This window comes from Bufo bufo, chromosome 6 (assembly GCF_905171765.1).
Source record: "Bufo bufo chromosome 6, aBufBuf1.1, whole genome shotgun sequence".
NCBI classification, from domain to species: Eukaryota; Metazoa; Chordata; class Amphibia; order Anura; family Bufonidae; genus Bufo; species Bufo bufo.
Genome location: NC_053394.1, coordinates 204,485,088 through 204,512,539, shown reverse-complemented (window position 1 = coordinate 204,512,539; position 27,452 = coordinate 204,485,088). Strand labels below are relative to the sequence as shown.

The 27,452-nt window shown below is 42.6% G+C and overlaps 1 protein-coding gene across 1 annotated transcript in view; it reads right to left on the bottom strand.

The window, feature by feature from the left end:
- The window catches only part of VCL (vinculin), a 193,017-nt gene that overhangs the window by 109,781 nt on the left and 55,784 nt on the right, over nt 1–27,452 (bottom strand). Inside the window, 2 exon segments of the mRNA XM_040438637.1 lie at nt 1,709–1,859; nt 9,132–9,202. Coding sequence (XP_040294571.1) covers nt 1,709–1,859; nt 9,132–9,202 — 222 coding nt within the window.

Below are 27,452 nucleotides of genomic sequence, written 5' to 3'. Positions count from 1 at the left end.
ATCAACTGCTATATGTGGCCAGGATATTTGTAGCTCCACATTGGATCCAAATGGCTCCCCCAACAGAGGAATTAAAGACTAAAGTCAATACTATGCTGATGTATGAAAAGGCGGTCTTTAAGAAGAAGGGTATTCTCATCACAGACAGACAATGAGGGCATATCGCTAGGATATTCCCCTATTGTCTTATAGGTGCAGGTCCCAGCTCTGGGACCCGCCGCACCTACACCGAGAACGGAGCAGGGATAGTTCTCCTCATACAAGTGAATGGAAGCGCACTTCGCTTGTGCAGCCGCTCTCCATTCATTTCTATGGGGCCGACGAAAATAGTCGAGCGCTTGGCTATTTCCGTCGGCCCCACAGAAATGCATGGGAGTGGTGGCAGGGCAAGTGCTGTGCACTCCCATTCACTTGTATGGTGAGAACGTTTGGCGGTGGCCGGACACCGGGAAACCCGGGGTCCTCCAGCCACCACTCTCGCCGCTCCGTTCTCAGCTGGAACCCGCACCTATAAGACAATGGGGGCATATCCTAGCGATATGCCGCCATTGTCTGTGATAGGAATACCCCATTAAATATAGAAAAAGGATGGGACCCATGGTTAGCGTTCATGTAGTTAGGTACTGGTTCAGGGTAGGAGTGTAGCTGATACCGTAATGAATGGGGGGAGGGGGGTTGTTGGGGGTAATAGGTTTAATAACATGTTGTGGAAGAAGACTGTATTTTACTTCTGCATCACCAAATGTGTTGATGTACAATTACTGTTGTATCTTTATTGGACAGTGTTTTCTTACCATATCAATAAAAAACAATCTGATAAAAAAAAAATATATATAGCTCCTGTTATATTTTAAAAAAAAGTTTGCAGTTTTTTCTATATTTGTTTTTCATCATTATGCCCTCTCTCTTTCCCCCCAGGCTAAACAAATTAAAGGGATTTTCCGAGATTTTAATACTGATGACCTATCCTCTGGATAGGTCATCAGTATCTGATAGTGGTGGTTTGACACCTAGGACCTCTGCCAATCAGCTATTTAAGAAAGCAGCGGCATTCTCACAACTATAACTAGGTCAGTGACGACACGTTCATCAGTCACTGAAGTGAATGGACCTGTACACGATAACAAGCACAGCCACTATATAATCTACAACGCTGTGCTTGGTGAGCACTGAGAAGGCTAGGGTGCTCACAGGAGTGCTGGTGCCTTCACAAACAGCTGATCGACAGGGGTCCCGGGTGTTGGACCCCAACCAATCAGATATTAATGACCTATCCTAAGGATAGGTCAACAGTATTAAAATCTCAGAAAACCCTTTTTGAAATGTCCATGTTAACTGGCTTGATCTTCCAGCCAATCACATATTCCACAGACTGGTTATAGCTATGGTACTGTAAATTAAATCTAGCTGTTAAGTTATGATGAAAAGTTCATTTTAAAAAAGTGAAAATATTGTATTGTAGTTTTAGCTGGAACCATAAACTCGTTAATGACCCACTTTTTATTTTCAATGTTCAAAGAAACTTATTTTATGACCAAAAAAACAAAAAAAAAAACAAAAAAAAAAAAACACTGGTCCCACAGTGCATACCGCTGTAAAACAAATAATACAGGAGAAAAAAAAAGAAGTCTTAAAGAATATATAAGTGTGGAAATGTAATAAAAATTAGCACAAATTAACACAAGACACCAGCTAAAGCAATACCTACCTCAGCTTCATCAAATGTCAAGAGCAAGTCTGAAGTGCCTGACAGTATTCCACGGGAACCATCAATGAGATAATCACGAGCTGGGACAGAGTATGGGTCAGCATGCAGCATCTGAGCAGCTTGGACCAGCTTGGCACAGGCATTTTCTACTCTATGAGAAGAATATAAATATTCTTAAGGTACAATTCTGTGATCATTTGCACTAAATGCTAATTATTTCTATGGCTTGATTTTGCATTTTGTTCTATTGCTTTTCTCAAAAATTTTGCTGTAAAACTGCCATGACATGTAGGGGTATCCAAAACTGATGTCTCTGGATAGGGCCGCTTGCTGCTGTCACCCATGTTCACCAACATGTTTATAATTCGGTTTGTTGTTAATGGAAAGACTCAACAAGATAGTGGACAGACATAGCCTTAGTAACCAGAAAATCACCAGAAAGAGCCCTATGTAAAAGATGGAGAAGCAGAAGATAACACAATTGTGAATGCAGTTCAGGGCTGTAAAACAGGTTACAATCCAAGATCAGGACGGTATGCTAAGGCACTCAACTTTACATATACAGTCAGGTCAATAAATATTGGGACATCGACACAAGTGTAACATTTTTGGCTCTATACACCACCACAATGGATTTGAAATGAAACAAACAAGATGTGCTTTAACCACTTGCCGCAACTGTAACGCCGGTTGGCGTCATCGCGGCGGCTCCCCCAGGCTACGCTAACGCCGGTTGGCGTCATCTCGCGTGAGCCGAGATTTCCTGTGAACGCGCGCACACAGGCGCGCGCGCTCACAGGAACGGAAGGTAAGAGAGTGGATCTCCAGCCTGCCAGCGGCGATCGTTCGCAGGCAGGCTGGAGATGTGTTTTTTTTAACCCCTAACAGGTATATTAGACGCTGTTTTAATAACAGCGTCTAATATACCTGCTACCTGGTCCTCTGGTGGTCCCCTTTGTTTGGATCGACCACCAGAGGACACAGGTAGCTCAGTAATATGTTGCACCAAGCACCACTACACTACACCCCCCCCCTGTCACTTATTAACCCCTTATTCACCCTTGATCACCCCTGATCACCCCATATAGACTCCCTGATCACCCCCCTGTCATTGATTACCCCCCTGTCATTGATCACCCCCCTGTAAAGCTCCATTCAGATGTCCGCATGATTTTTACGGATCCACTGATAGATGGATCGGATCCGCAAACCGCATACGGACGTCTGAATGGAGCCTTACAGGGGCATGATCAATGACTGTGGTGATCACCCCATATAGACTCCCTGATCACCCCCCTGTCATTGATCACCCCCCTGTAAAGCTCAGTTCAGACGTCCGCATGATTTTTACGGATCCACTGATAGATGGATTGGATCCGCAAAACGCATACGGACGTCTGAATGGAGCCTTACAGGGGCGTGATCAATGACTGTGGTGATCACCCCATATAGACTCCCTGATTACCCCCCTGTCATTGATTACCCCCCTGTAAAGCTCCATTCAGACGTCCGCATGATTTTTACGGATCCACTGATAGATGGATCGGATCCACAAAACGCATACGGACGTCTGAATGGAGCCTTACAAGGGCGTGATCAATGACTGTGGTGATCACCCCATATAGACTCCCTGATCACCCCCCTGTCATTGATTACCCCCCTGTCATTGATCACCCCCCTGTAAAGCTCCATTCAGACGTCCGCATGATTTTTACGGATCCACTGATAGATGGATCGGATCCGCAAAACGCATACGGACGTCTGAATGGAGCCTTACAGGGGCGTGATCAATGACTGTGGTGATCACCCCATATAGACTCCCTGATCACCCCCCTGTCATTGATTACCCCCCTGTCATTGATCACCCCCCTGTAAAGCTCCATTTAGACGTCCGCATGATTTTTACGGATCCACTGATAGATGGATCGGATCCGCAAAACACATACAGGCGTCTCCCTGGAGCCTTCCAGGGGGGGTGATCACCCCATATAGACTCCCTGATCACCCCCCTGTCATTGATCACCCCCCCTGTCAGGCTGCATTCAGATGTCCGTATGATTTTTACGGATCCACGGATACATGGATCGGATCCGCAAAACACATACGGACATCTGAATGGAGCCTTATAGGGGGGGTGATCAATGACAGGGGGTGATCACCCCATATAGACTCCCTGTTCACCCCCCTGTCATTGATCACCCCTCTGTCCTTACATTTTCACCCCTCTGTCCATTCAGACATTTTTTTGGCCCAAGTTAGCGGAAATTTTTATTTTTTTCTTACAAAGTCTCATATTCCACTAACTTGTGTCAAAAAATGAAATCTCACATGAACTCACCATACCCCTCACGGAATCCAAATGCGTAAAATTTTTTAGACATTTATATTCCAGACTTCTTCTCACGCTTTAGGGCCCCTAGAATGCCAGGGCAGTATAAATACCCCACATGTGACCCCATTTCGGAAAGAAGACACCCCCAGGTATTCCGTGAGGGGCATATTGAGTCCATGAAAGATTGAAATTTTTGTCCCAAGTTAGCGGAAAGGGAGACTTTGTGAGAAAAAAATAAATAAAATCAATTTCCGCTAACTTGTGCCAAAAAAAAAAAAATTCTATGAACTCACCATGCCCCTCATTGAATACCTTGGGGTGTCTTCTTTCCAAAATGGGGTCACATGTGGGGTATTTATACTGCCCTGGCATTTTAGGGGCCCTAAAGCGTGAGAAGAAGTCTGGGATCCAAATGTCTAAAAATGCCCTCATAAAAAGGAATGTGGGCCCCTTTGCGCATCTAGGCTGCAAAAAAGTGTCACACATCTGGTATCGCCGTACTCAGGAGAAGTTGGGCAATGTGTTTTGGGGTGTCATTTTACATATACCCATGCTGGGTGAGATAAATATCTTGGTCAAATGCCAACTTTGTATAAAAAAATGGGAAAAGTTGTCTTTTGCCGAGATATTTCTCTCACCCAGCATGAGTATATGTAAAAAGACACCCCAAACACATTGCCCAACTTCTCCTGAATACGGCGATACCACATGTGTGACACTTTTTTGCAGCCTAGGTGGGCAAGGGGCCCACATTCCAAAGAGCACCTTTAGGATTTCACAGGTCATTTACCTACTTACCACACATTAGGGCCCCTGGAAAATGCCAGGGCAGTATAACTACCCCACAAGTGACCCCATTTTGGAAAGAAGACACTCCAAGGTATTCCGTGAGGGGCATGGCGAGTTCCTAGAATTTTATATTTTTTGTCACAAGTTAGCGGAAAATGATGATTTTTTATTTTTTTTTCCCCTTACAAAGTCTCATATTCCACTAACTTGTGACAAAAAATAAAAACTTCCATGAACTCACTATGCCCATCACGAAATACCTGGGGGTGTCTTCTTTCCAAAATGGGGTCACTTGTGGGGTAGTTATACTGCCCTGGCATTCTAGGGGCCCAAATGTGTGGTAAGAAGTTTGAAATCAAATTCTGTAAAAAATGACCAGTGAAATCCGAAAGAAGCTCTTTGGAATATGGGCCCCTTTGCCCACCTAGGCTGCAAAAAAGTGTCACACATCTGGTATCTCCGTATTCAGGAGAAGTTGGGGAATGTGTTTTGGGGTGTCATTTTACATATACCCATGCTGGGTGAGAGAAATATCTTGGCAAAAGACAACTTTTCCCATTTTTTTATACAAAGTTGGCATTTGACCAAGATATTTCTCTCACCCAGCATGGGTATATGTAAAATGACACCCCAAAACACATTCCCCAACTTCTCCTGAGTACGGCGATACCACATGTGTGGCACTTTTTTGCAGCCTAGGTGGGCAAAGGGGCCCACATTCCAAAGAGCACCTTTCGGATTTCACCGGTCATTTTTTACACATTTTGATTTCAAACTACTTACCACACATTTGGGCCCCTAGAATGCCAGGGCAGTATAACTACCCCACAAGTGACCCCATTTTGGAAAGAAGACACCCCAAGGTATTCGCTGATGGGCATAGTGAGTTCATAGAAGTTTTTATTTTTTGTCACAAGTTAGTGGAATATGAGACTTTGTAAGAAAAAAAAAAAAAAATCATCATCATTTTCCACTAACTTGTGACAAAAAATAAAAACTTCTATGAACTCACTATGCCCATCAGCGAATACCTTAGGGTGTCTACTTTCCGAAATGGGGTCATTTGTGGGGTGTTTGTACTGTCTGGGCATTGCAGAACCTCAGGAAACATGACAGGTGCTCAGAAAGTCAGAGCTGCTTCAAAAAGCGGAAATTCACATTTTTGTACCATAGTTTGCAAACGCTATAACTTTTACCCAAACCATTTTTTTTTTTTTACCCAAACATTTTTTTTTTATCAAAGACATGTAGAACAATAAATTTTGAGAAAAATTTATATATGGATGTCGTTTTTTTTTGCAAAATTTTTGAACTGAAAGTGAAAAATGTCATTTTTTTGCAAAAAAATCGTTAAATTTCGATTAATAACAAAAAAAGTAAAAATGTCAGCAGCAATGAAATACCACCAAATGAAAGCTCTATTAGTGAGAAGAAAAGGAGGTAAAATTCATTTGGGTGGTAAGTTGCATGACCGAGCAATAAACCGCTAAAGTTGTGGAGTGCCGATTTGTAAAAAAGGGCCTGGTCTTTAGGGGGGTATAAACCTGTGGTCCTTAAGTGGTTAACTGCAGACTGTCAGCTTTAATTTGAGGGTATTTACATCCAAATCAGGTGAACGGTGTAGGAATTACAACAGTTTGCATATGTGCCTCCCACTTGTTAAGGGACCAAAAGTAATGGGACAATTGGCTTCTTAGCTGTTCCATGGCCAGATGTGCGTTATTCCCTCATTATCCCAATAACAATGAGCAGATAAAAAGGTCCAGAGTTCATTTCAAGTGGGCCATTTGCATTTGGAATCTGTTGCTGTCAACTCTCAAGATGAGATCCAAAGAGCTGTCACTATCAGTGAAGCAAGCCATCATTAGGCTGAAAAAACAAAAACAAACCCATCAGAGAGATAGCAAAAACATTAGGCGTGGCCAAAACAACTGTTTCGAAAGACCCGGAAGACCACGGAAAACAACTGTGGTGGATGACCGAAGAATTCTTTCCCTGGTGAAGAAAACACGCTTCACAACAGTTGGCCAGATCAAGAACACTCTCCAGGAGGTAGGTGTGTGTGTCAAAGTCAACAATCAAGAGAAGACTTCACCAGAGTGAATACAGAGGGTTCACCACAAGATGTAAACCATTGGTGAGCCTCAAAACAGGAAGGCCAGATTAGAGTTTGCCAAACGACATCTAAAAAAGCCTTCACAGTTCTGGAACAACATCCTATGGACAGATGAGACCAAGATCAACTTGTACTAGAGTGATGAGAAGAGTATGGAGAAGGAAAGGAACTGCTCATGATCCTAAGCATACCACCTCATCAGTGAAGCATGGTGGTGGTAGTGTCATGGCATGGGCATGTATGGCTACCAATGGAACTGGTTCTCTTGTATTTATTGATGATGTGACTGCTGACAAAAGCAGCAGGATGAATTCTGAAGTCTTTCAGGCAATATTATCTGCTCATATTCAGTCAAATGCTTCAGAACTCATTGGACGGCGCTTCACAGTGCAGATGGACAATGACCCAAAGCTTCTGCAAAAGCAACCAAAGAGTTTTTTTTAAAGGAAAGAAGTGGAATGTTATGCAATGGCCAAGTCAATCACCTGACCTGAATACGATTGAGTATGCATTTAACTTGCCGAAGACAAAACTGAAGGGAAAATGCCCCAAGAACAAGCAGGAACTGAAGACAGTTGCAGTAGAGGCCTGGCAGAGCATCACCAGGGATGAAACCCAGCGTCTGGTGATGTCTATGCGTTCCAGACTCTAATTGACTGCAAAGGATTTGCAACCAAGTATTAAAAAGTGAAAGTTTGATTTAGGATTATTATTCTGTCCCATTACTTTTGGTCCCTTAACAAGTGGGAGGCACATATGCAAACTGTTGTAATTCCTACACCTTTCACCTGATTTGGATGTAAATACCCTCAAGTTAAAGCTGACAGTCTGCAGTTAAAGCACAACTTGTTCGTTTAATTTCAAATCTATTGTGGTAGTGTATAGAGCCAAAAATTTTAGAATTGTGTCGATGTCCCAATATTTATGGACCTGACTGTAAATCAGCCCTATATTTAAACTATTTGGACGTGTGACTAATATGAACACTTCTAATATTTAAATACAGTTCTAAAAAAAAAAAAAAAAAAAAAAGTGCCATTCAGGCACACGTTACTGTGCGGCACCTGAGGGATTAACTGCCGCGGATCGTAGTGCCCTGTCATAGAGGTCGGGGGCCATCTATGCGATTCTGCCACCAGCACCCGCGTCCTGTATTTGTATTAAAAAGGTTACTTATCTTCACCCACCCCCTTCCTCAGTACTAAAAACATTGGTGGCCCTGTGCGTCCCCCCCCCCCCCCCAACACCCCTAGCATTATAATCATTGGTGGTAGTAGCCACAGGGTCCCCTCCCTTCTTTATTCATTGGTGGTGCAGTGGCAGGTTCTGATCGGAGCCCCAGCAGTGTAATCCTGGGGTTCTGATCTGTAACCATGGCAGCAGGACGCTACTGAATCCCTGGCTGCCATGGTAATCTCCCTGCTGCTGTGTGTACTATGCACAGGCAGCAGGGACAGTGTGAAGTCCTATTCACCCTAATAGAGCTCTATCTATATATATATTATATATATATATATATATATATATATATATATATATATATATATATATATATATAAATATATATATATATATATATATATATAACATATTGCCACGCCCAAAAAAGTGCGAACTATCAAAATATTCCAAAAATATCTCCTATGCGGTGTACACCGTAAAAATGTAATAAAGAAAAACTGCGTGATTCGCCATTTTTTTGTCACCTTGTCCCCCCAAAAAATAGGATCGGACTGTTCGATTATGGGCCAAACGTTCCATAAAATGCGGAATGCACGCAGCTTTTTTGGTGTTTTATTTTCTTTGCGTGGTATCGAATATCGCAATACTTTTTTATGGTATCGAAATCGAATCAAAATTTTGCTATCGAGACAACCCTAAGTAAACGTCATACACAAATCAAAGACCACTGCTGTTGAAGTTGTTCTTCTCAAGTTGCATTAAAGTTGAAACTTAGCGTAGCCTAAATATACAAAAATTTTAAAAATTAAAAAGACAGTTTCCCCCCCTTCATACGACTACGGCCATAAAGGAAGTGTTTAATTTCCATTTTTTCAGTTATTGGGTGAAATGCTCTGTACAGTGCAAATCCCTTTCAGACCTATGCCACTATGGAACAGTGCAATTCTAAGATTCCCCAGTACTATATTTATAATGATGGGTTCGGTTCCCCGTGTATAACTCACTTGATGAAGGCAGGAGGCATGTCCCTTTTCATAATCTGATCTTCAGTTGTCTGAACCGTCTCTTTGCCAACCTTAAAAAAATTAAAAAACAGTGTTAGCAACACAAAGGGTGGAAAAAAGTGAAGAATATATTATACAATAATTGAAGATCATGTCATTATTATTTGACATCCACAGAAAAGTCAATTACAAGGGAAATATCATTAAAGATTTTGAAAAAAATAAATAAAAAAAAAACACGTTGAAAGGAGGGACCATGAAGCAGCATTATCTTTATTTTCAAGCACATATTCTTACAAGAATTATCAAATTTAAAACAAAAAGGTTTAAAACATTAGGACATCAACAATTAAGTTATTGTTCACATTTGCTTTGTGACTCACCTGGAAAATCATATGATGGATCAGTTACAACATCACACAGTGCTATAAACAGCCAGGAAGCTACTGTAAACAGTGCATCACTGACCATGCACCATCCACAATGCTATAAAAACAGTAACAAGCCAAGATCTAGCATCAAATGCTGTATATTTATGGCCAATGGTGAATTCTACCTCCCCAGAGAGGCAACCAGATCATAACCCACATACCTGAACCCTACAGCGGACGGAGACCTCTTCCAGCCGTTCCGTGATCCCGCACAAGCTGGTCGCTCGTTTGGGCATACACATCCTGCAACGTGGCAGCCGGTGCGACACCTCTAGCCGCACCATCCCCACCGGAAGTCAAGACGATTCGGCGGGAAGGAAACAAGAGCCTCACAAAAACTACAGGCCACTCGGGCTGCAGCGGTCAGTAAACTTTATCTTCCAAATAAGGGCACATATCTCACCCCAGTGCCACCTTTCCCCACACGGGACTCTCCTGCATTTGTAGAGCTCAGCTCTAATTTTTTCCGGACCGCACTGAGAGGCAGTCTAACAGATCTTCCAGACCCGTCCCGGGCCAGAGGGAGACCCTTTCAGCCCTCTCACATTGCCAACATCATCTCAATAATTTACTTTCATATGTGGAGGATCAAAATATTAGAGGGAGGCGGAACAACCTTCGCCTAAAAGGAGTTCCGGAATCGGTGCCTATATTATCTGTGATTGACATCACCAAGGAAATATTGAAACCTCTACTGCCATGCAATATGAGAGATCATTTCATCCTTGAAAGAGCACACAGAGCACTTAGACCAAAGCCCAAAGAAGGGGATATAATTTGCAAACTCCTCAACTCCCACCACAGGGACATGATTCTTAAAGAGACCAGAAACGGTCAGGATTTGTCCTTTAAGGGCTCTCCTATACAAATCTTCCAGGACTTATCACAGGTCACGTTGTCCAAACGATGTAAGTTAAAACCTTTTCTGGACATTTTGAGGAAAATGGACATTCCATACAGATGGTTATTTCCGTTAGGGATCGCATTTACCTATCGAGGAGCACACAAAGTAGTACGATCTCCAATGGATCTGCTTCCTATCTACGAGCTTTTCGATCTGGATCCCTCAAAGGCTCCATCTTAGGACCCAATCTCTGACGTGGCAGAACTACCAAACCTTCCCGCTGTAGTCCCGTGGAAACTGAATAAGACCCGAAAAAGACAGGCGGCCAAACCGGACTGATACTCCTTTAAACAGCTTGGAGTCCCAGCCTGCAATTGACTACTACTACAGTAAAGCCTTCCATATAACCAGGCTTTAGGTCTTCTTCCCCTACTCACCCTGTAAAACCGTTACCGTCTTTGCTAACCCCTTATCTCCAACATCCCACATCTTCCTGCCCCCCCCCCCTCCTTTTTCCCTTTCTCCTCCCTTCCCCCTGCAAGCTCCATCTACAGTAGCTCTGGCACTAATACTCCTACTACTGACCAGTAGGGGAGACCAACTTCACCCTTCTTTGGGTTATAACCCTACTTCACCTTTATTCCCTGTCTCCAGCCTCAGGATATTTTCCTGAAGTACTATAGGGACCGGGAAAAAGAGAATCTAACCCTACTCCCATTTTCTCTCTTCCCCTTTATTGCACTGTTCTGTTTTTATGTTGACAGAGACACTTAGATGCCTTGAATCCTTCCAAGAGGGCATCTGCATTGTAGGGGGAGATCTTAACATCCCCTTGGACCCTCTACTCCAGTGGTCCCCAACCTTTTTTGCACCAAGGACCAGTTTCATGTAAGACAATTTTTCCAGGGACCGGGTGGGGTGGGGGGGTTCTGGGGCGGGGTTTATGGGGGTGCTGGTCGGCGCTGACTGATTCACACGCACGACAAAACACAAGGTGCATATTAAAATATATAACACTATATAACGATTACATTTATTATTTAAATGAGACTCAAAAAAAAAAAAAAGTATTGCAACACCAATTCGATACCATGAAAAAAAAAATACTCACATGTTAACCACATGTTGCATGGGGTTAACGTGGGAGTATTTTTTAATTTTAACTTTTTGCAAAGTATCAATTGCCCATTATGTGAGGAGGTACTTGATGGGGTCACTTACTATTAATGTGAAGCAAATAGAGGTCTAAATTGATAAAGCCTTGTGCCTCATATTAACAGTAAAACCAGCAAGTACTTCCTGACATAATGGACATTGAGTAGCATGGGGTTAATGTGTAGGCTGGTGTTGGGTACTACAGTATGATAAGGTTACTGGCTATTAATGTGAGGCACATGAAGTCTAAATTGATGAAACCATGTGCCACATATTAATAGCAACCTCGTCAAGTACCCCGCTTAACATAATGGACAACATGGGGTTAATGGTATCAGGTACATGCTGTTAATATGAGGCACATTGTTTTATCAATTTGGACCTGCATGTGCCTCACATTAATAGTAAGAAACCTCATTATGTGTACCTCATATTAATTGTTAACCCAATGTTGCCCATTATTTGATGATGTGCTTGGGGGCCACATACTTTTAATCTGAGGTACATGGGGGTAGTAATGTAATAGCACCATGTACCTCAGATTAATAATAGGTGACCCCATCTGTGGGACAGTGTGTGGGTACCTGCGCTTTCCAGATCACTAATGGCTGCTGGGACTGGTCTGAGAACACAAAAATCAGGAGGAGGAGGAGGCTGCCGCTGCTGCCGTTTGCCAAGCACACTAGCTGAGACGGTGCAGTAGTAAACCCTCCCCCGTCCCTCCTCCTACTTTAATATTAGACATATTCATTGGTGGCAGTGGTGCGGCGCCTCAGAGCCCGCTCATTGTATTGGGCTCTGCAGCGGCCGCGTCATGGGAGGGAGGGATTCGGCACCCTGTCCCCCCCTTTCCAAATAACTAACGAACGGCACTAGGCAGGGTTGCCCCCTCTCCCCTCTCCTTTTTGTGCTCACAATGGAAACGCTCATCCAATCAATTAAGCAAGACCCAGAAATAAAAGGGGTTCAAAGCGGGAAGTACTGAACATTTTACTGCAGCCTATGCTGATGACTTACTAGTTATCACCTCTAACCCAGAATCCTCCTTTCCAGCTTTGTCCCGTCTCTTTGACCAATTCCACCATCTGTCCAATTTTAAAATCAATCCATCGAAATCTGAGGTGTTGAACATCACTTGCTACCCTCTGCAATCTCGGCAGTCAAAAAGGTCACATCCTTTCCATGGTCCTCTTCATCCATCAAGTACTTGGGTCTACATATATCCCCATCACCCGACAGTTGGTACTCACTAAATTACGTGGCCTTATTGCAAACGATTGAAACTACTCAACTCCTGGTTGGGTCGCTCCAACCTGCTCAAAATGATAATAACCTCCAAAATATCATACCTGATGCAGACTCTGCCTATCTATCTTCCTCCCTCCTTCTTTCTAAAACTTTGCAGAATATTGCTGAAATATGTCTGGGGCTCATCCCATCACATTGAAGCTTATAGCACCCTGATCAAATGAAAGAGGGAGGGAGGGATTGGATTACCAGATATGTTGTCAACATATGAGTCCATACAACTCACGAGAATTCTTGATTGGCACAAAAGACCTAGCCCAAAACTATATGTCCCCATTGAAGAAGACGCAAATAATTTCTCTCTAACTCAAGCACGAATATTAACTGCAACCCAGACACACCCTATTCCACACCATAATTTACTGACACCATGTACCTTTGGAAAAAAACTATTTAAGAATCAAACATTCTGGCCTACTCCCTCCCCGCTAATAAGCCTGGGAAACCTGCTGTGCCTTCAGGATCCATACTCCTCACAATGGTTTCCGTTGCAAAAGAAATTGAGGTGCCATCTGATAGGTGACAAATTACAAGAGGGTTCATTCACAGATTTGGTCACTCTCCAGGCGCTGTTACGGGAACTACAATAGACGACATCACATATAACCATTTATATTTAAACTTTAAAAAGCTGATCAAAATGGGTGATATTACCAGAGAGTTGACATGGCTAGAGAAATTAGCAGCTTCCCGCCCCTGGCTTCGGAGGGTTATATCAAAAGTTAATGCAGGACAGCATTTAGACGCCTCATGAGTCTATGTATTGCCATACATCTCAGCATGGAAAAAAGAACCATCACAGAGGCTGATATCAAGCAGATATATAAATTTTGCCTGGGACCATCTAGTTGTGTCCTTTTACAAGAAACAGCATACAAATTAGTCAGTCGATAGTACAAGACTCCGGTGGCGCTCAATCGCATGAATCCTACAATCAAAGCCAGCTGCTGGAGATGTGCCAAACATGTTGGTTCATATATCCACCTATGGTGGGATTGTCCCAAAATCAAAACTTTTTTGGACTGGCGTAGAGGAAGTCCTCTCCAAAATTTGCCCAAACGCTCCTCCCCTGACCCTGGAGGTAATCTTTCTTAGGGTCCATTCAAACGTCCAGAGTGTATTGCGGATTCGCAATTGCGGACAAGAATAGGACATGTTCTATTTTTTTGCGGAGCCGTGGCCAGGAACTTCAGGGCCGAAGCCCGGAAGTTCGGGCTGCGCTCTGGAAATGTGGATGCGAAGAGCACATAGTGTGCTCTCCGCATCTCTTCCGGCCCCATAGAGAATGAATGGGTCCACACCCATTCCCGATATTGCGGAACGGATGCAGACCCATTTGCGGATGTGTGAATGGACCCTTAACCTCATACCACCCTTGATGAAAAACTATAATAAACTACTCTGGATACATTTAGTACTATTGGCTAAGGCCATGATTCCATCATATTGGAAACAACCGACTGCGCCTCCAATATCCCACTGGATCAATAAGATAGGTCAAATTGCGAGGTTGGAGGAACTTTGCTCATATGCAAATGGTCAACACAATAAATATAAAGCTTACCATGGATCCTTGGAAGTCCTTCACACAAGGCCCAGACAGACTCCCACATATAGATAATCAGGGATAAAGGTTAAATCTACTAAAATGGATGTAAACATTATTTTAGGTGTTTCGTCCCTGCGCCTTCCACCTCTCTAATTTTCTTTGACTTTGTGATAAACGTTTTGTCAAGGTATGTTTATATTGGTTTACCCATACTTTTATCTGAACCATGCTAGCTTCATACTAGCCATAAGCACCTTGGGGCAACTTGAGAAGGTTGATATTGATGTATAATTAAGTTTATAGAATAAATAGCCCATACGAAGGGAATGAAGCCGTAGCAGACCTCTAGCAACTTTTATTCGAACATAATGTTACTTGATGTGTTTAGCTCATTTATCTGTTCTGTACATTTCTCTACTTTGTGAAAATCAATAAAAAGAGATTGAACACAAATGCTGTATATTTACAACATTTGTCTGCAGGAAATCACCATTGTGCTGTACATGTCCCTTTGATCCCTGAGAATAAAACCTTGCTTGTCTTTCCAGCTATGAATGGGAGGAGTCATCTGGAGAATGTGATGAGCTGCCCCATTGCCACATCTTTCCAGCTGAATACACCAATACACACAGAAGGAAGCATGAACTCCATAGTCGAATCATTGGTAACTGTCAGACACAGCACAATGGAGCCCCTATTTTCAGGTTCTCAACGCAGAGATGTAGAAATGTGAATCACTATTCAGATTTGTCTTTCAGAAGTCAAGGGAAACTGGAAATTTGAATTTCAGCTCCATTTATTAAAGAAAGAGCTCACATTGTCAACGTAAAAGAAAAGGACAACTCAAGGACTGTGTTAATGTGTTTTTATTTTTTTATTTTATTTCTTATCATAAAGAAAATGCCAGTACATCAGTGAAGACTAAATAAGCAAAGCAAGCTGAGAGAGGGAGCTGGCAAGGAGTGGAGGTGGAAATGTAGTATAAATGTTAAAACTTTGTAAAAACAATAGTAACACATTCTAGTAGAGTACTAAGTTCTGATTACTAAGAAATACAAACACAGCTGAAGAGACTTTGTACAAGTAAAGAACTTGTGTATATGAGGGTGGGGTCGCACATAGAGGCTGCAATTTGGTCAAAAGCTCAGATCTGAGCGGTTTGCAAAGGAATTATCTGTTAACTGTCTGCCGATTATTAATGGCGATGTGAGTTTACACACCTAATCTGTGGCCTCGCCAATATATGGGACACTACCCTAAAGACATACACAGTAGATAGAAATTTCATAACTTAACGATCTTTATGTATACGCAGCCATATGCATTTTAGATTATATTGGCCATTACAGTCATTTAAAGTATTCATTTGTGTTTAAAGGATATTGACACCTTTATTAAAAAAAAAAATTTACACTAAGTAATTTATTATGTGGAGAAAATCATTTCTCCAATTGGTTGTATTTATCTTTCATTTTTCGTTTTGGTTCTACAGCCTGCTGTGCTTCCTATGCACAGCAGGCTGCTCTCAGTGAATTTACAGAGAATCTGTCAGATGCCATAGTATGTCTAAAGGCAGGAGCCTGATCAGGCTAAGTGTAAATGCAAATACACTGCAGTACACTATACAGTGTACTGCAGTGTATTGTAGCGGCATCAGACCCACTGGATCTTCAAGAACCAAGTGGGTCTTGGGGCAAAAAAAAAAAAAAAGTGTAAAAAAATAAATACAAATATTTGGTATTGCCGCGTCCGTAACAATCTGATCTATAAAAGGATCACGTTACTTTTCCTGCACGGTGAACTATACCAAAATGCCATTTTTATCACCTTACATAAAAAAAAGTGTAAATACCAAGCAATCAAAAAGCTATTTGTGCCCCAATATAGTACCAATCAAACTGTCATTTAATCCCGCAAAAAATGAAACCCTACCTAAGACAATCACCCAAAAAAAAACAAGCACATATTGGGTATTGCCGTGTCTGTAATGACCTGCTGTATAAAAATATATACTGTGATCCAACTCATTTGGTGACCGCCATAAAAAAATTGAATAAAAAATGTGCCAAAAAAAGCAATTTTTTATCACCAAAAAAAGTGTAATACCAAGTGATCAAAATGTCATATGTGCCCAAAAATGGTACCAATCAAACCAGTATCTCATCCCGCAAAAAATGAGACCCTACTTAAGACAATCACCATAAAAGTAAAAAAAAAATAAAAAAAATATGGCTTTCAGAAAATGGAGGAAAAAAAGACAATGCAGCAGCACCCTGCAAATCAGATAAAGTACAATAATGCCAACAAGTTATAGTGCTAATGCTACGCTTATTTATAAAGTGAGATGCTTGGCCAATGCATTTTGTACAAAACCATCTGAGCCTGTCTGCCGCACGTCAAGGCGATCTCTGTTAGACGAGTCCTAACACTAAATACTACCTGTTATGCGCCATAATATTTGTACAAAATGCATTGGCCAAGCATCTCACTTTATAAATAAGCGTAGCATTAGCACTATAATTTTTGGCATTATTGTACTTTATCTGATTTGCAGGGTGCTGCTGCATTGTCTTTTTTTCCTCTAGGTCTTTGCCATTACCAAAATATATACAGTACAGACCAAAAGTTTGGACACACCTTCTCATTCAAAGAGTTTTCTTTATTTTTCATGACTATGAAGGCATCAAAACTATGAATTAACACATGTGGAATTCTATACATAACAAACAAGTGTGAAACAACTGAAAATATGTCATATTCTAGGTTCTTCAAAGTAGCCACCTTTTGCTTTGATTACTGCTTTGCACACTCTTGGCATTCTCTGGATTAGCTGGGACCTGAACCCAATCGAGATGGTTTGGGGTGAGCTGGACCGCAGAGTGAAGGCAAAAGGGCCAACAAGTGCTAAGCATCTCTGGGAACTCCTTCAAGACTGTTGGAAGACCATTTCAGGGGACTACCTCTTGAAGCTCATCAAGAGAATGCCAAGAGTGTGCAAAGCAGTAATCAAAGCAAAAGGTGGCTACTTTGAAGAACCTAGAATATCACATATTTTCAGTTGTTTCACACTTGTTTGTTATGTATATAATTCCACATGTGTTAATTCATAGTTTTGATGCCTTCATAGTCATGAAAATAAAGAAAACTCTTTAAATGAGAAGGTGTGTCCAAACTTTTGGTCTGTACACACACACTGCTCAAAAAAATAAAGGAAACACTTAAACAACACAATGTAACTCCAAGTCAATCACACTTCTGTGAAATCAAACTGTCCACTTAGGAAGCAACACTGAGTGACAATCAATTTCACATGCTGTTGTGCAAATAGGATAGACAACAGGTGGAAATTATAGGCAATTAGCAAGACACCCCAAATAAAGGAGTGGTTCTGCAGGTGGTGATCACAGACCACTTCTCAGTTCCTATGCTTCCTGGCTGATGTTTTGGTCACTTTTGAATGCTGGCGGTGCTTTCACTCTAGTGGTAGCATGAGAAGGAGTCTACAACCCACACAAGTGGCTCAGGTAGTGCAGCTTATCCAGGATGGCACATCAATGCGAGCTGTGGCAAGAAGGCTTGCTGTGTCTGTCAGCGTAGTGTCCAGAGCATGGAGGCGCTACCAGGAGACAGGCCAGTACATCGGGAGACGTGGAGGAGGCCGTAGGAGGGCAACAACCCAGCAGCAGGACTGCTACCTCCGCCTTTGTGCAAGGAGGAACAGGAGGAGCACTGCCAGAGACCTGCAAAATGACCTCCAGCAGGCCACAAATGTGCATGTGTCTGCTCAAACGGTCAGAAACAGACTCCATGAGGGTGATATGAGGGCCCGACGTCCACAGGTGGGGGTTGTGCCTACAGCCCAACCAGGGGCGGATTAAGTGCATGATAGGCCCGGGCTGTCTACTCAACTTGGGCCCCCCTCCATTTTATTTATTTATTTTTTTTTTTTGTATGAAGAGGCTGCGGTACTTCATGGGCGCCACAGTCTCTTCTTAGGCCATATGACATCTTCAGAGAAAAAAAAAAAAAAATACCCCAAATTGGGTCCTAAACTGAAAAATTTGGTCACCAAATTTAAAATACATATAATTGTAATAAAAAAGACATGGAGGAGAATACAGCACCACATACCTCTTACATCCAGTGACACTCCTGTCATGTAGACCTTCTCTTTCCTCTTCTTCTCCATTTGACCCAGACCACCATGGCAAATTCTTTCAGCCGCATCTCGTCTCTACAGTTTGTAACACAGACACATTAGATTTCTCAATTTTTCCATCAACCTCCTCATCCTGGTGTCCCCACAGCGTCATCCTGCCACCCCCAATACTGTGCCCGTTGTGCTTCCCAATGCTCCAGGTACTATACTGCTGAAAAAATAGTGACCCTAATAGACATAATTGGGGTAATTTATCAAACTGGTATAAAGTAGAACTGGATTTCCAAAAGAGCTGTCAAATATGAAAGGTGGAATCTGATTGGCTGCTATGGGCAACTAAGCCAGTTTTGCGTTACACCAGTTTGATAAATTACCCCAAATGTTCCTATAGTGTCCACAGCAGCTATAATATCCCCTAGAGTGCCCCCAGAAATAATAACACCTTCTATTGTGCTCCAGGCAATAATCCCTGTATAGTGTCCCCAGAAATAATAGAATTGCCCCTACAGTGCCTCCCCAATAGCAACACCCCCATATAGTAATTTCCACCACACTGCCCCCACATAGTAATCCCCCCATAGTAATTTGCCCCCACACAGTAATTTCCCCCAAACTGCCCCCATATAGTAGTTTGCCCCCACACAGTAATTTCCCCCAAACTGCCCCCATATAGTAGTTTGCCCCCCACACAGTAATTTGCCCTACACTGCCCCCACATAGTAATTTCCACCACACTTCCCCCACATAGTAATTTGCCCCCACACTGCCCCATATAGTAATTTGTCCCCACAGTGCCCCCACATAGTAATTTGTCCCCACACTGCCCCCACATAGTAATTTGTCCCCACACTGCCCCCACATAGTAATTTGCCCCCACATAGTAATTTGTCCCCACACTGCCCCCACATAGTAATTTGCCCCCACACTGCCCCATATAGTAATTTGTCCCCACACTGCCCCCCCCCCAAGTAGGCACATGAAATAAAAAAATAAAAAATGAACAAAAAAAATGAAAAGATAAATACTCACCTATGTCCAGGGCCAGGCGCTTGCTCGCAGAGGAAGGCGGGATGAGTCAGGCGCGTCACAGTGCTGCGTCCCGGCACAGGCGCGCGATGATGACGTCATCACGCACGCCTGCGCCGGGATTTCTCTACCGTATAGGCCTCAGGCCAACAAGACTATGCGCTCCCGTGCCCCGCCGCAGTATGTGGGCGCTCGGGTCAGCGTTGGGCCCCCCAGCGGTGCTGGGCCCAGGGCTGCCGACCCGAACGTCCCTATTGTAATCCGCCACTGAGCCCAACACCGTGCAGGACGTTTGGCAAATTCCGTGCAGACCACCAAGATTGGCAAATTCGCCACTGGCGCCCTGTGCTCTTCACATATTAAAACAGGTTCACACTGAGCACATGTGACAGACGTGACAGAGTCTTGAGACGCCGTGGAGAACGTTCTGCTGCCTGCAACATCCTCCAGCATGACCGGTTTGGCATTGGGTCAGTAATGGTGTAGGGTGGCATTTCTTTGGAGGGCCGCACAGCCCTCCATGTGCTCGCCAGAGGTAGCCTGACTGCCATTAGGTACCGAGATGAGATCCTCAGACAACTTGTGAGACCATATGCTGGTGCTGTTGGCCCTGGGTTCCTCCTAATGCAAGACAATGCTAGACATCATGTGGCTGGAGTGTGTCAGCAGTTCCTGCAAGACGAAGGCATTGATGCTATGGACTGGCCCGCCCGTTCCCCAGACCTGAATCCAATTGAGCACATCTGGGACATCATGTCTCGCTCTATCCACCAACGTCACGTTGCACCACAGACTGTCCAGGAGTTGGCAGATGCTTTAGTCCAGGTCTGGGAGGAGATCCCTCAGGAGACCATCCGCCACCTCATCAGGAGCATGCACAGGCGTTGTAGGGAGGTCATACAGGCACGTGGAGGCCACACACACTACTGAGCCTCATTTTGACTTGTTTTAAGGACATTACATCAAAGTTGGATCAGCCTGTAGTGTGTTTTTCCACTTTAATTTTGAGTGTGACTCCAAATCCAGACCTCCATGGGTTGAAAAATTTGTTTTCCATTTTTTTTTTTGTGATTTTGTTGTCAGCAGCACATTCAACTATGTAAAGAACAAAGTATTTCAGAAGAATATTTAATTAATTCAGATCTAGGATGTGTTATTTTTGTGTTCCCTTTATTTTTTTGAGCAGTATACATACATATATTATATTATAATATAATATAATATATATATTACACATACACACACAGTACAGACCAAGACACACCTTCTCATTCAAAGAGTTTTCTTTATTTTCATGACTATGAAAATTGTAGATTCACACTGAAGGCATCAAAACTATGAATTAACACATGTGGAATTCTATACATAACAAACAAGTATGAAACAACTGAAAATATGTCATATTCTAGGTTCTTCAAAGTAGCCACCTTTTGCTTTGATTACTGCTTTGCACACTCTTGGCATTCTCTTGATGAGCTTCAAGAGGTAGTCCCCTGAAATGGTTTTCACTTCACAGGTGTGCCCTGTCAGGTTTAGTAAGTGGGATTTCCTGCCTTATAAATGGGGTTGGGACCATCAGTTGCGTTGAGGAGAAGTCAGGTGGATACACAGCTGATAGTCCTACTGAATAGACTGTTAAAATTTGTATTATGGCAAGAAAAAAGCAGCTAAGTAAAGAAAAACGAGTGGCCATCATTACTTTAAGAAATGAAGGTCAGTCAGTCAGCCGAAAAATTGGGAAAACTTAGAAAGTAAGGGCTATTTGACCATGAAGGAGAGTGATGGGGTGCTGCGCCAGATGACCTGGCCTCCACAGTCACCGGACTTGAACCCAATCGAGATGGTTTGGGGTGAGCTGGACCGCAGAGTGAAGGCAAAAGGGCCAACAAGTGCTAAGCATCTCTGGGAACTCCTTCAAGATGGTTGGAAGACCATTTCAGGTGACTACCTCTTGAAGCTCATCAAGAGAATGCCAAGAGTGTGCAAAGCAGTAATCCAAGCAAAAGGTGGCTACTTTGAAGAACCTAGAATATGACATATTTTCAGTTGTTTCACACTTGTTTGTTATGTATATAATTCCACATGTGTTAATTCATAGTTTTGATGCCTTCATAGTCATGAAAATAAAGAAAACTCTTTGAATGAGAAGAAGGTGTGTCCAAACTTTTGGTCTGTACTGTGTGTATATATATATATATATATATATATATACATACATACATACATACATACATACACACACATACACATACACATACACACACAGATGTCATTTTTCAAACTGGTGTAAAGTAGAACTGGCTTTGTTGCCCATAGCAACCAATTATACTCCACCTTTCATTTCACAGCTCCTTTGGAAAATGAAAGGAGGAATCTGATTGGTTGCTATGGGCGACAAAACCAGTTTTCCTTTGCACTAGTTTTGATAAATCTACCACACTGTGTACTTATACAATTCCTTGCAAAAGTATTCACCCACTTTGACTTTTCGTATTTTTTTTACATTACAGCCTTAACCCCTTAAGGACTCGGCCCTATTTCACCTTACGGACTTGGCCATTTTTTGCAAATCTGACCAGTGTCACTTTAAGTGGTGATCACTTTAAAATGCTTTGACTTATCCAGGCCATTCTGAGATTGTTTTTTCGTCACATATTGTACTTCATGACACTGGTAAGATGAAGCAAAAAAAAATTCATTTTTATTTATAAAAAAAAAAACCAAATTTAGCAAAAATTTGTAAAAAATTGCAAGTTTCCAAAGTTTTAATTTCTCTACTTCTATAATACATAGTAATACCTCCAGAAATGGTTATTACTTTACATTCCCCATATGTCTACTTCATGTTTGGATAATTTTGGGAATGATTTTATTTTTTGGGGATGTTACAAGGCTTAGATGTTTAGAAGCAAATCTTGAAATTTTTCAGAAATTTTCAAAAACCCAATTTTTAGGCACCAGTTCAGGTCTGAAGTCACTTTGCGAGGCTTATATAATAGAAACTAGAGATCGACCGATATTGATTTTTTAGGGCAGATACCGATAATTTGTGAACTTTCAGGCAGATAGCCGATAATTTATACCGATTAGGGATCGACCGATTATCAGTTTTACCGATATTATCGGCCGATATTCAGGATTTTGACAGTTATCGGTATCGGCATCTATTTTGCCGATATACCGATAACATATTGGGAACACCGAACGCGCTGCTCTCAGCGCTCTCCGTGTTCCCTCAGCAGCACAGGGGAGAAGGAAGCAGTGTCTCCTTCCCCCTGTGCTGCTGCTGCCGCCAATTAGAGGAGAGAGGACAAAAGAAGGGGAGGGGCTGTGGCCACAGCTCCACAAATGAAGATAAGTCTCTCATTAATTCATATACAGGAGGCGGGAGCTGGCTGCAGAATCACATAGCCGGCTCTCGACCTCTATGAGCGGTAGCTGCGATCTGCGGTAGTTAACCCCTTAGGTGCCGCGGATCGCAGCTACCGCTCATAGGGGTCGGGAGCGGGCTATGTGATTCTGAAGCCAGCTCCCGCCTCCTGTATATGAATTAATGAGAGATTTCTCTTCATTGGTGGCGCAGTGCGCCCCCCCAAGCCCCCCAGTATTAATCATTGGTGGCACAGTGCGCCCCCCACCCCATCCCAGTTTTAAAAACGTTGGTGGCGCAGTGCGCCCCCCCACCCAGTATTAATCATTGGTGGCAGTGGCCACAGGATCCCCTCTCCCCTGCTCCTCCGAAGTGTAATTCTGGGGCTCCGATCGTTACCATGGCAGCCAGGACGCTATTGAAGCTCTGGCTGCCATGGTAAGCTCCATGCTGCTGTGTGCACAAAGCACAGAGCAGCAGGGACAGTGTGAGATCCTATTCACCCTGATAGAGCTCTATCAGGGTGAATATGACAAGGGTTCTAGTCCCTAAGGGGGCTAAAAGTTATCGGCCTGAAAGTTCACAAATTATCAGTATCGGCCCTAAAAAAATCAATATCGGTCGATCCCTAATACCGATATTCTGGGAATTTTCATTTTTTTAAAAAAAAATAATTCCTATACAAATCTTCTGAAAATTAATATGTTTATTGTTAACGTGTGTTTTTTTTTTTTGTAAATCTTTCTTTTTCATTTAATATTTTGGTGTTTTTTTTGTTTTGTTTTTTTACTAACTTTTAGCCCCCTTAGGGACTAGAACCCTTGTCCTATTCACCCTGATAGCTCTCTATCAGGGTGAATAGGATCTCACACTGTCCCTGCTGCTCTGTGCTTTGTGCACACAGCAGCATGGAACTTACCATGGCAGCCAGGGCTTCAACAGCGTCCTGGCTGCCATGGTAACCGATCGGAGCCGCAGGCTTACACTGCTGGGGCTCCGATCGGAGGAGGAGGGGAGAGGGGATCCTGTGGCCACTGCCACCAATGAGTAATACTGGGGGGGGGGGGGGGGCGCACTGCGCCACCAATGATTAATACTGGGGGGCTTGGGGGGACGCACTGCGCCACCAATGAAGAGAAATCTCTCATTAATTCATATACAGGAGGCGGGAGCTGGCTGCAGAATCACATAGCCGACTGCCGACCTCTATGAGCGGTAGCTGCGATCCGCGGCACCTAAGGGGTTAACTACCGCAGATCGCAGCTACCGCTCAGAGGTCGGGAGTCGGCTATGTGATTCTGCAGCCAGCTCCCGCCTCCTGTATATTAATTAATGAAAGACTTCTCTTCATTGGTGGAGCGGTGGCCACAGCCCCTCCCCTTCTTTTGTCCTCTCTCCTCTAATTGGCGGCAGCACAGGGGGGAGGGAGACACTGCTTCCTTCTCCCCTGTGCTGCTGAGGGAACACGGAGAGTGCTGAGAGCAGCGCGTTCTGTGTTCCCAATACGTTATCGGTATATCGGCAAAATAGATGCCGATACCGATAACTGTCAAAATCCTGAATATCGGGCGATATCGGTAAAACCGATAATCGGTCGATCCCTAATAGAAACCACCCAAAAATGACCCCATTATAGAAACTACACCCCTCAGGGTATTCAAAACTGATTTTACAAACTTTGTTAACCCTTTAGGTGTTGCACAAGATTTAATGGAAAATAGAGATACAATTTCAAAATTTCACTTTTTTGGCAGATTTTCCATTTTAATAATTTTTTTCCAGTTACAAAGCAAGGGTTAACAGCCAAACCAAACTCAATATTTATGGCCCTGATTCTGTAGTTTACAGAAACACCCCATATGTGGTCGTAAACAGCTGTACGGGCACACGGCAGGGCACAGAAGGAAAGGAATGCCATACGGTTTTTGGAAGGCAGATTTTGCAGGACTGTTTTTTTTGACACCATGTCCCATTTGTAGCCCTGATGCACCCCTAGAGTAGAAACTCCAAAAAAGTGGTTCCATTTTAGAAAGTACGGGATAGGATGGCAGTATTGTTGGTACTAGTTTAGGGTACATATGATTTTTGGTTGCTCTATATTACACTTTTTGTGAGGCAAGATAACAAGAAATAGCCGTTTTGGCACCGTTTTTATTTTTTGTTATTTACAAAATTCATCTGACAGGTTAGATCATGTGATATTTTTATAGACCAGGTTGTCACGGATGCGGCGATACCTAATATGTATACTTTATTTTTATTTATGTAAGTTTTACACAAGGATTTCATTTTTGAAGCAAAAAAAATAATAATCATGTTTTAGTGTTTCCATAGTCTGAGAGCCATAATTTTTTCAGTTTTTGGGCGATTACCTTGGGTAGGGTATGAAATTTGCGGGATGAGATGATGGTTTTATTGGCACTATTTTGGGGTGCGTGTGACTTTTTGATCGCTTGCTATTACACTTTGTGATGTAAGGTGACAAAAAATTGTTTGTTTATTTAGCACAGTTTTTATTTTACATTTTTTACGGTGTTAATCTGAGGGGTTAGCTCATGTGATATTTTTATAGAGCCGGTCGATACGGACGCGGCGATACCTAATATGTATACTTTTTTTAATTTATGTAAGTTTTACACAATAACAGCTTTTTTAAAACAAAAAAAAATGATGTTTTAGTGTCTCCATATTCTGAGCTATAGTTTTTTATTTTTTGGGCGATTGTCTCAGGTAGGGGCTCATTTTTTGCGGGATGAGGTGACTGTTAGATTGGTACTATTTTGGTGGGCAAATACCTTTTTGATCCCTTGCTGTTGTACTTTTTGTGATGTAAGGTGACAGAAAAATGGTTTATGTAGCACAGTTTTTATTTTTTACGGTGTTCATCTGAGGGGTTAGGTCATGTGATATGTTTATAGAGCCGGTCGATACGGATGCGGCAATACCTAATATGTATACTTTTTTTTTTATATATTTTACCAATTTTTTTTTTTAACTTTATTTGGGGAAAATGAAGTTTTTGTTTATTTTTACTTGAAACTTAAATTTCTTTTGGGGAAAACTATTTTTTTAAACTTTTTTTTTTCACTTTATTTTTTGTCCCACTTTGGGACTTGAACCTTTGGGGGTCTAATCCTTTACAATGCATTCCAATACTTCTATATTGGAATGCATTGGCTGTATGAGTAATACTGTGTGTATTACTCATACAGCCTCCGGCCTGTGAGATCCAGGGGGCTGGATCTCACAGGCTCGTCACCGGAAGGCAGCGTGATGCCTTCCTTAGACATCGCGCTGCCTTCCATGCCATCGGGTCCCCCCCCACAGCCGCATGGGTACCCGATGGCACTGCCGACCACCGCACCAGGTAAAAGCCACAAACCGCAGGTCTGACATGACCCCCCCCCCCCCCCCCACCCGGCGTTGTGACAGGATGCCCGCTGAATGATTTAAGCGGGCATCCTGTCACAATTAACTCCCGCCGCAATCTACTTTCAAACTTAGGACGTACCGGTACGTCCTGAGTCCTTAAGGGGTTAAGTTCAATGTTTTGTTAACCACTTGCCATCTGGGCCATTTGCCCCCTTCCTGACCAGGCCTAATTTTGCAAATCTGATATATCTCACTTTATGTGGTAATAACTTTAGAACGCCTTTACTTATCCAAGTCATTCAGAGATTGTTTTCTCGTGACACATTGTACTTCATGATAGTCATAAATTTGAGTCAAAATATTTCACCTTTATTTATGAAAAAATCCCAAATTTAGCAAAAAATTTGAAAAATTCGCAATTTTCTAAATTTCTATTTCTATGCTTTTAAAACAGAAAGTGATACCTCATAAAATATTTATTACTTAACATTCCCCATATGTCTACTTTATGTTGGCATCATTTTGGAAATGTCATTTTATTTTTTTAGGACGTTAGAAGGCTTAGAAGTTTAGAAGCAATTCTTCAAATTTTTAGGTTCAGGTCTGAAGTCACTTTGTGGGGCCTACATAGTGGATACCACCATAAATGACCCCATTGTAGAAACTACACCCCTCAAGGTATTCAAAACAGATTTTACAAACTTTGTTAACCCTTTAGGCGTTCCACAAGAATTAAAGCGAACCTTTCACCTCATTTTCACTTTTTAAACTAGCCATAGTACCTTATAGATTATATTGAATGTGTTCTTATCCATGTTAGTGCCGCTTTCCTGCGCTTTTTATTCATAAAAAAACCGTCTTATAAAGTTCTGATTTCTGCTCCAACAGTCAGGCAACAAGTCAAGGGGGTATCCCTTCCCTCTCCTCTGGCCGTACCTCCCCTGCCCTAACGCCGCCTCTATGCTTTGTGATTGACAGCCGGCTCAGTCGCCGGGACGGCTCTTCTGAATCCTGCGCATGCGCCGTCCTCCTCATTCGCCGCGCGATCCCGTCTTTCTGGCGCTCACGATGATCACTGGCTTGCAATCTGCGGCAAGTCTACAGTGA